Source organism: Suncus etruscus, chromosome 2 (genome assembly GCF_024139225.1).
Source record: "Suncus etruscus isolate mSunEtr1 chromosome 2, mSunEtr1.pri.cur, whole genome shotgun sequence".
In the NCBI taxonomy this organism is placed as follows: Eukaryota; Metazoa; Chordata; class Mammalia; order Eulipotyphla; family Soricidae; genus Suncus; species Suncus etruscus.
Window position 1 is genome coordinate 57,279,827 of NC_064849.1, and position 10,683 is coordinate 57,290,509.

Here is a 10,683-nt window from a genome sequence, read left to right on the forward strand (position 1 = left end):
AAAAGACATCATCTCAAATCTGTGAGAATAGCACACATCAAAGACTAAAAAAGCAGTGTTGGTGGGGATGTAGTAAAAAAAAAAAAAAAAGGAACCCTCACCACTACTGGTGGGAATGTTGTTAAATTCAGCCTCTATGGAAAACAATAAGGAGATTTCTCAAAAAATTAAAACTAGTGCTTCTACATGATTCAGCTATTTCTTTTCTTGACATTTAGCCCCAAATCACAAAAATGTCAAATACAAAAAGATACATGCACATCTATCTATGTTTAATGCAATAGCAGAATACAGAAACAATTCAAATTTCCAATGACACATGAATAGATAAAGAAGTTGCAGTATGTGTGTATTATATATGTATATAATGGAAAACTATGCCAGAAAGAAAAATGAAATCATGTAGTTTGCTTTGGCTTGGATGGAACTAAAACATGTCTTGATAAGTGAAGTAACTCAGAGAGAGAAAGACAAGTGCTAGGTGTTCTTGCTTTTCTGCAGTACATATAACAACAAAGCAAGAGATTAGAAGGTATGAATATGGCTAAACTCTTGGCTCTGAATTATAGAAATATAAGTGCCCAAGGAAGGGGGAAGGCAAATTGGGGTAGGGGAAGACTAGGTAGATTGGTGATAACATAGGAGCATTGGTCAGAGGGCTTGGACACTTTAATGGTATATGGTGAAGTAAGTGTATTCATCAAAACTGTAAGAGCCAACATTATTATAAATATGTGTCCAGTACTATAATAATTTTAAAAATTAATGAATTTGATAAGTATATGGGGAGAAAATTGGGAGAAAAATCTGGGTCATTGGTGGAACATTTGGAGTAGAATCATTAGTTCCTGAAACTAGTATCAACAACCATATAAATCACAATGCCTAAATAAAAATACATTTTAAAATAAAATTAGAGACTGGAATGATATTGCAACAGAGAGTGTTTGCCTTTCATACAGCAGACTAGGCTTTGATTCCTGGCATTCCATATGGTTCCCTGAGCCCACCAGGAGTAACTCCTAAGCACAGTCAGGATGATCCAACTTCTGCCAAATTAAATCAGTTGGGTTTATATATAGTATTTTGAGTTTGACCAAATGGTATCTTCTAGGTCTGTAAATTAACCCAAAGAACTTAAAGGCAGTAAAGGGTATAAAATATTGACAAGAAGCTTATAACAACTTGAAAATGCACTTATCGGGCCCGGAGAGATAGCACAGCGGCGTTTGCCTTGCAAGCAGCCCACCCAGGACCAAAGGTGGTTGGTTCGAATCCCGGTGTCCCATATGGTCCCCCGTGCCTGCTAGGAGCTATTTCTGAGCAGACAGCCAGGAGTAACCCCTGAGCACCGCCAGGTGTGGCCCCCCCCAAAAAAAAAAAAAGAAAGAAAGAAAAAAAAATGCACTTATCTTGTAGAAAGAAGGTAAATGTTAGTTTGAAAGTCAAAATCCCAAATAAATTTAAGGCCAGAGAAATAGTACAGAGATTAAGAATATCCACCATTTGTCTTTCTATTTCTGACTTACCTGTATTCTAGTGACCCGAGTTTGAATCCTTGGCACTTCATCTGATCCTTTAAGCACATGTTTCACTTTAGGGGAAAAAGCCATGAAGAGCTCCTGACCACACTGCCAGATGTGGCCCCAAACAAACAAACATGACAAATAAATTAAAAACTAAAACTCAAATCTATTTTGTTTGGTTAGTAGTATTTTGTTTGGTTAGTAGTATCCCCCCCCTTTTTTTTTTTGATGAGGGATTGAATTCAGTTCTCCTGCATGGAAAGCTATCTCCTATATTTTGTTTGATTATTATTTGGGTACCATTATTTGTAATAGTGTTAATGTTTATGCTTTTGGCATACAGGGTTATTGCAACACACTATTACCAAAGTGTCAAAAATCTTCCACTCCTTCCATCAGTCCTTCCCACACACTGTAGCCCCCAAGCCAACTTAGTAACCTCTGTTCTTTAAACCTTTTTTTTTTTTTAACCAATATACAGTAGCTGTGAGAACTTGAAAATTCTAAGAGAGACAACAACTGATTCCCAAGTTCACTGACACCACTGCAGTCATACTGTGGTTTTGATGTATTTTTCCACTGCAGCACAGAGATGAAAACAAAAGACTGCAGGAAAGAAACCAGGACACTGAGGTCAGCACTGAATTGATGCCCCACATACTAATGTTGCTGCCTCTAAGTCCTCATCTTTCCAAACCAGATAATTTTAATCTTTGGCCTGCCCTCATACATTTCATTTTAACATTAAACTCAGGGGTCAGAATGATAATATAGTAGGTAGGGCACTTGCTTTGCACATGGACAACCTGGGTTCAATCCCAGGCATGGTCCCCTCTGAGTGGCCAGGAATAATTCCTGAACTCAGAGCCAGAAGTAACCCCTGAGCATCTGGTGTGACCCCCCCCCTCAAATAAACCAAAAAATGAAGGGCAGGAGCTATAGCGTATCGGTAGAGTATTTGCCTTTCATGCAGTTGATGGATCCCCAGTGTCCCATATGGTCCCTCAAGCCAGGAGCGATTTCTGAGAGCATGCCAGTAGTAACCCCTGAGCATCACCGGGTGTGGCCCAAACACCAAAAACCAAAACAAACAAAAAAGCCCATGAAACTCAATGTTTAAGTTTTACTTGTCATTTTCCCTCCAGCAAGATTAGGCAGCTCATTTTCAGTCTTCTTTGTTTTTTCATGCCTCCCCTAGGTATACCAGCTCCCTAGGTATCCCAAACCATAGATACACACTGATGAACTTGCTAGAATAAAAGCTAGTTGGTGCCTGGTGGCATGATAACCTATGAAAAGATCACTGTTCATTCTTTTTTTTTTAATGCATCTTATTTGGCGGGGGGCACACTCAGTGATGCTCAGGGATTACTCCTGGCTATGCACTCAGAAATCGCTCCTGGTTTGGGGGACCATATGAGACACTGGGGAATAGAACAGCGATCCGTCCTGGGTCTGCTTCGTGCTAGGCAAAAGCCCTATCGCTGCTCCATCACTCTGCCCCAATTGTTTATACTTATTTGGACACTTGAAATAAACTTATCCACTTGAAATATGAAGCCTTTTTGTTTATGAGGTTGTTCTTTGTTTTTTTAATTACTATTATAGTTTATGTAATATGCTTGCAATAGTGTTCAAAATTGTGTTGATGTACAAAGGTACTTCATATCACTGCCACCAAAGCTCCCCTGACCCACCATCCCTGTTCTCATGTCACTTCTAATCTTACCTTGTTTCTCTCCCACCCCTCCTCCACTGTTTGTTGATCAATTTTGTAATCGAGTCTTAGGGTTTGTCATAGTTCATGAATATTTTTTAATCTTCCCTTAAAATGGAGAAATGATTTGAAGAAGTACTTATCTCTCTGCCTCCACCTTGCATAGCAGTTCCTTTCACAGAAATAGGAACTGAAAAGAGCAAGAACACCTCCTAAACTATTTAAACAGTAGGTTTCAAGTTAGGGAATAGCATTAACAAGAATGCAGATGCTAAAGGCAAAGTGAGATCGCTGATGTAGAATTGCTCTGGCTTACCCAATACCATCTGGCATGAAGATATAAATCCAAGGTAAGAATTCCGACAATTTCCTAGAAAATTCTCTTAATGCTATCACACGACTAGATTTTAGTCTAGCTATTAGAACTTGCCCCATGTTCATATTCTAATGGAGTACTCCCTCATAGTATCTTCGTGGTTCAAAGCAGATATGGGGTCTTCCTAAAAGCCACTTTTCCAAATGATATAACTCCATAGCAAAGTCTTAAAATAATTATAAATTTATGCATTTCACATCAATATATAGACATTTAGAAATTCCTGGGAGCACTCTAGAATTCAGTAGCAAGGCTTTAAGGAGGACAAAAATATAGCCTATCTCTTAATAGGGGCAATAACTCTTGCTGGCTTAAATATAATAACTTGGGCAGGGGCCAGAGTGATAGTACAGCAGATAGGGTACTTGCCTTGAACACAGTCAGCCCAGTTTAATCCCTAGTGTTCAAATGATCCCCTGACCTCTCCAGGAGTGGTTCTTGAGTGCAGAGACAGGAATAATCCTTGAGTATGTAACCCAGAAACCAAAATGAATAAATAAATGAGTTGGGCAAAATACAGGCAAAAATCTTACTGATTTAATTATATCCCTTGAAAGGAGCTTAGTGAGTTTTATTATTATTTCATTTTGTCCTCAAAAGCAAGTTAAAAAATTATCAGTCAAGAGTCCAAGGTCATAGACTTGATAATAGTAGAAACAGGATAAACCTTAGAATTATGGGTTCGTTTGCCCTGTTAAGTTATGCTCAAGTACTTTTAAACAATTTTAGGGGCCAGATAGATAGCACAGTGGTAGATCATTTGCCTTGCACACACACGGCTGACCCAGGACAGACCTGGGTTTGATTCCCGGCATCCCATATGGTCCCTCAAACCTGCCAGAAGCAATTTCTGAGGGCAGAGCCAGGAGTAACCTGAGTGCAGCTGGGTATGGCCCAAAACAAAAACAAAAAAATTTTTAAAAATGTTTAATGATTTCAAAAAGTCCTCATCATGGGGCCAGAATGGTGGCATAAGCAGAAAGGCATCTGCCTTACCCACGCTAGCCTAGGACGAACCGCGGTTCGATCCCTCATTGTCCCATATGGTCCTCAGAGCCTGCCAATAGCGATTTCTGAGCATAGAGCCAGGAATAACAACCACTGAGTGCTGCTGGGTGTGGCCCAAAAACCAAAAAAATAAAAAAAGACCTTCTCATTATGTGCAATAAATTAAAGTTTCTATGTATGATATTAAGGGCCGACACCAACATTGATTTTGCTCAAGTCCTACAGCCAAAAAGTGAAAAAATATCTTCTCTACATTTCTGGCTCCCAATTTCAAATGCGCACATACAAAGAAACCATGCACACCCACACAAGTAGATGTCTTCTTAGACCATACATATAGACATAAGCATAGATTGCAGAACCATCTATCATACATAGGCTATAAACAAATACAAGAGATACAGAGATCATACTACTCAAATAAATATACAACAGATACATGTACCACACATAAACAAACTATACTTATGCCCCATGTGTGTGCACACACATATACACTACCTTGGCTACAGAGAAAAAATACACAAATATACACACAGAAACCATCTAGCCTCATACACAACACAAGTATACCAAAAATAGATAGACCACAGGCACATTAACATAGGCATATGAGTAGATAAACACACATAGAGTATATATATACACACACAGTATCAGAAATTCTCCATGAAATTTTGTTTCTCCCTGTCTACTAATGTCTCAATTGCTATTATACTGTGACATATCCCAAAGCAGAGTTAATGGATACAAACAGATAAAACAAACATCCCTCATTTTAGAAGATCTATATCAATTCTTTTCAGAGTATGTCTTTGACACTTCTTTTTCTTCAAACCTCCAAACTTTCTGATCTGTTTACCTGTGTTTCCATCCCTGAAGATCATCTTTATTCCTTGTCCCTCTTCTCAAATCTCCAGAACTTTTCCACACTTTTTAAAACACTTTTCTAGAACCCCTATGCCTGCAGTCATCATAATCTTTTCATTCTCTCTCCTTGCTCTTCACTTTTTTATTTCCAAAACAGACTATTGAAATATTTTCCTAAAGAGAAGTCATTTTTCCATTTTAAAGGAAAGTAAAATTGTGTTCCCTTAGAAAGCTATATTAACTTGCAGAAGCTATAGTTTTAATAGCAGTTATTTTATTTCTTTTCTAAATAAATTCTTTTTTTTTTTTTTTTTTTTTGGTTTTTGGGCCACACCCTGTGACGCTCAGGGGTTACTCCTGGCTATGCACTCAGAAGTTGCTCCTGGCTTCTTGGGGGACCATATGGGACGCCGGGGGATCGAACCGCGGTCCGTCCTAGGCTAGCGCAGGCAAGGCAGGCACCTTACCTCCAGCGCCACCACCCGGCCCCCTCTAAATAAATTCTTATGTTTCTGCTTAGTGAAAAAAGCATCATTAGTAATTTCCATCAATTTATCAAAAAAACAATTTGTTGATATGATTCTGTTATAATAGCTCTTTTCCAAAACATTGTTAGGTTTATATTTTCAAAACTATAGCAATCAATTCAATAAATTAAATTTTTAGATAATCAAATATCCTGTCTCAGAAGCATTATCAAAACACTTCACACAAATTACTAACTTTTTTGTATTTTATTAAAACACCTTATTACAGACATGATTGTGGTTGGGTTTCAGTCATGTAAAGAACACCCCCCATCACCAGTGCAACATTCCCAACACCAGTGTCCCGCATCTCCCTCCTCCCCACCCCACCCTTGCCTGTACTCTAGACAGGCTTTCTATTTCCCTCATACATTCTCATTGTTAGAATAGTTCACAATGTAGTTGTTTCTCTAACTCATCACTCTTTGTGGTGAGCTTCATGAGGTGAGCTGTAACTTCCAGCCCTCCTTTCTTTTGTCTCTGAAAATTATTATTGCAAGAATGTCTTTCGTTTTTCTTAAAACCCATAGATGAGTGAGACCATTCTGCATCTTTCTCTCTCTCTCTCTCCCTCTGACTTATTTCACTCAGCATGATAGATTCCATGTACATCCATGTATAGGAAAATTTCATAATTTCATCTCTCCTGAAGGCTGCATAACATTTCATTGTGTGTATGTACCACAGTTTCTTTAGCCGTTCATCTCTTGAAAGGCATCTTGGCTGTTTCCAGAGTCTGGCTATTGTAAATAGTACTGCAATGACTCTAGGTGTGAGGAAGGGATTTTTGTATTTTTGGGTTCCTCGGGTATATCCCTAGGAGTGGTATAGCTGGATCATATTTCCAGTTTTTGGAATAATCTCCATATTGCTTTCCATAAAGGTTGGACTAGACGGCATTCCCACCAGCAATGGATAAGAGTTCCTTTCTCTCTACATCCCCACCAGCACTGCTTGTTCTCGTTCTTTGTGATGTGTGCCAATCTCTGTGGTGTGAGGTGGTACCTCATAGTTGTTTTGATTTGACAAATTACTAACTTTTAAAGAAGTGAAATAAGACACTGGTAAGGTTCCTCACCTGACACAAGGAGGCATGGTAGGAGATATTGGCAGAAAATAAATTGGACCTTGTGAAATTATTTCTCTGTTAAATACTTGATTTTATTATAAATAAAAATAAGGTTCATATAAATTTCCTAATATATAACAAGTGTTGTAAATATCAGTTCCTAAACTGCTCTTCCTAAGTTCCTTCCTCAAGTGAGAAGAAACAACTACTACCACATTCTACACAACACCATCCTTTCTCATTAATGATGTTCAAGGCACTTCACAATCTTACGTTGCCTATGGCTCCCTATAAGTATCATTTCTTACTGTTATGTGCTGAGTGCTAGCATGCTAAATAGAAGCATTTATTATATATAATTAGCTCATGGGAGAAATCAAATTATAGCTCCTCATGATTGCTAATTTGCATCAGTTGGTATTATTTTCGTTAATTCAATGCCATTAATAGCCATTAGGACCAAATCTTAGCCAAGTAAAATTGATTCTATAGTACCTTATTTAAGATGTTGTGCCTATCCATGGGGCCGGGAAGGTGGCGCTAGAGGTAAGGTGTCTGCCTTACAAGCGCTAGCCAAGGAACGGACCGCGGTTCGATCCCCCGGCGTCCCATATGGTCCCCCCAAGCCAGGGGCGATTTCTGAGCACATAGCCAGGAGTAACCCCTGAGCGTCAAACGGGTGTGGCCCAAAAACCAAAAAAAAAAAAAAAAAAAAAAAGATGTTGTGCCTATCCAAAAGTGACAAACTTCAGAAAATGTTTAGATTTTTTAGCCTGCTAATTTACCGATTTAAATTAAAATATATCTCAAACTTTATTTCTCTTTCACATTAACTTCATTTACCCTACAGTATTGGCATATTTGATAGCTTAGTCTTATTTTAATTCCCCTATATAAGATAAATCTATGGACTGGAAAGATAGTACATTGGTTTGGGTGTGTTGCATGCTGCAGACTCAGGTTAGATCCTGGCCCCCAAATGGTACAGTGAGCCTCATGAGGAGTAATCCCTGAAAAAATGAGCATTGAAAAAGAATATCCCAAAACAAAGGGCATGGCACAAACACAAACACACAAAAAGGATAAAAGTATGAATCTTAGGAAAGTGTGCACTTGGGACCAAAGAGATAGCATGGAGGTAGGGCATTTGCCTTGCATACAGAAGGACGATAGTTCAAATCCCGGCATCCCATATGGTCCCCCGAGCCTACCAGGAGTGATTTTTGAGTGTAGAGCCAGGAGTAACCCCTGAGTGCTGCCAGGTGTGATCCAAAAAAAAAAAGAAAAGAAAAGAAAGAAAGAAGAAAGAAAGAAAGAAAGAAAGAAAGAAAGAAAGAAAGAAAGAAAGAAAGAAAGAAAGAAAGAAAGAAGAAAGAAGAAAGAAAAAAGAAAGAAAGAAAGAAAGAAAGAAAGAAGAAAGAAAGAAAGAAGAAAGAAAGAAAGAGAAAGAAAGAAAGAAAGAAGAAAGAAGAAAGAAAGAAAGAAAGAAAGAAAGAAAGAGAGAGAGAGAGAAAGAGAGAGAGAGAGAGAGAGAAAGAAAGAAAGAAAGAAAGAAAGAAAGAAAGAAAGAAAGAAAGAAAGAAAGAAAGAAAGAAAGAAAGAAAATTGTATGCTTTATATGTCTGTATAAATGTTCTTGAATCTATTTAAAAATATTGTTATTTTTCAGCCTGAGAGATAATATAGAAATTAAATGAACATAGCTACCACTGGATTGAACCCCAGCCCTAAATAAGGTCCCTCCAAATAATGCCGTGTGACTCCTGAGGGGCTGGTTATGTGTCAGATGCTTGCCTTGTACATGGCTGATTCGAGTTCAATCACTGGCACCCCATAGTCTCTGGAGCAAGTAAAGAGTGATCCCTGAGCCCAGAGCCAAAAGCAAGCCTTGAGCATAACTGAGTATGGCTCAAAGAACAATATATAGATAGAGATAGAGATAGAGATAGAGATAGACATAGACATAGACATAGACATAGACATAGACATAGACATAGACATAGACATAGACATAGACATAGACATAGACATAGACATAGATATAGATATAGATATAGATATAGATCCAGTCTATCACTGTACAAAATTTTCTATTTTTGCTTCTGTTTTACCTTTGCATCATTGTTATATTGATGTTGATGTTGTTATTTTCAGTTTCTCATTACGTAGGTAATTATGGATTCAATCAACTCTACTGATTACTCACTTAATTCTCCTTCAGTAAGAAACAGTACCCTTTTTCAAGAGCCTGTCAGAATAATTGTTGCCTCAGTTTTGTTCATGTCATTTCTGATTGGTTTAATCACCAATGGTTTCTACCTATGGATATTAAAATTCAAGATGAAAATGACAGTCAATACTCTCCTATTTTTCCATCTCATTCTTTCATTCTTCATGTCAGCATTGACTCTGCCATTTGTCGCCACCACCTACCTTCAGAATTATCACTGGAGTTTTGGAACTCTCATGTGCAAAGTTGTTAACAGCACTTTGTCACTGGGGATGTTCACTTCTGTTTTCTTCCTCTCCACCATCAGTATAGATCGTTACCTTCTGGTTCTTCACCCAGTGTGGTCACAACTGCATCGAACTCCACGAGGAGCTTCCATCATCATCCTGGGAGTCTGGATCTCTGCTGTAGCCCTCAGTATGCCCTATTTGCTTTTCAGAGTGACACATGAAAATAATGACGGAACAGTGACCTGCAAAAATAACTATGCTGTGTTTAGTAATGGGGAAAGTGAGAAGATGGAAACATTAAGTCAAAGGATTCACCTGGCTTGTTTTATCGGCCGCTTCTTGGCGGGCTTCCTTCTGCCTTTCTTTGTCATCACCTTTTGTTATGAAAGAATCAGCAACAAGGTGAAAAAGCGAGGCCGGCATACGTCTAATAAACCCTTCAGAGTCATGGTGACTGCCATTATCTCTTTCTTTGTGTGTTGGATGCCCTACCATATATACCAGGGCTTAACAGTCACAAGGAACCAGTCACTCTTTTTACAGCTGAGTCTAATCCTTACATTGATAACCACTTCATTCAATAGTCTCTTTTCTCCCACACTTTACCTATTTACCGGAGAAAACTTCAAAAAAGTTTTCAAGAAATCCATTCTTGCTTTGTTTGAGTCAACGTTCAGTGAGGATTCCTCTGCGGAAAGGACACAAAATCTAAGTTTAGAAGTCTATATTTAAATTTTCCTAGAGTGAACATGAATTTGTAGTCCATTATGCTAGCAGAAATATGTCTTTATTTTTGCATAATATAATTCCAATATTAGATACCAATCTAGGTTGGACTACAGCTAGACCTATGTATATGTAAAAGGGCTATGAAAGAATCCAGAAAGAGTATACTCACAATATATTGCAACTATCACCAATTATTTCCAAAATGTTTCATAGTTCCAAAGAGAAACTTTTACCCATTAAGCAATAACTACACAGAGTTCCTCAAATCCTTCCATCTATTTTCTGTTCTCATGATTTTTTTCTATTCTAGATAAAAATCATATAATATAGCTCTTTTGTGTTTGGTTCATTTCACTTAGCATAATGTGTTCAAGGTTCATGTATCATAATGTCACTATCTT

The 10,683-nt window shown here is 38.0% G+C and overlaps 1 protein-coding gene across 1 annotated transcript; it reads left to right on the forward strand.

The window, feature by feature from the left end:
* The first annotated feature begins 9,268 nt into the window (after positions 1-9,268).
* Positions 9,269-10,285, forward strand: GPR33 (G protein-coupled receptor 33). Its single transcript, XM_049766738.1, has one exon. The coding sequence runs from the start codon at positions 9,269-9,271 to the stop codon at positions 10,283-10,285; it is 1,017 nt and encodes a 338-aa protein (XP_049622695.1).
* Positions 10,286-10,683: the final 398 nt, after the last annotated feature.

Excerpts from the sequence above, each read along its gene's own strand:
- GPR33 (XM_049766738.1), top strand. The coding sequence starts at position 9,269 with ATGGATTCAATCAACTCTACTGATTACTCACTTAATTCTCCTTCAGTA.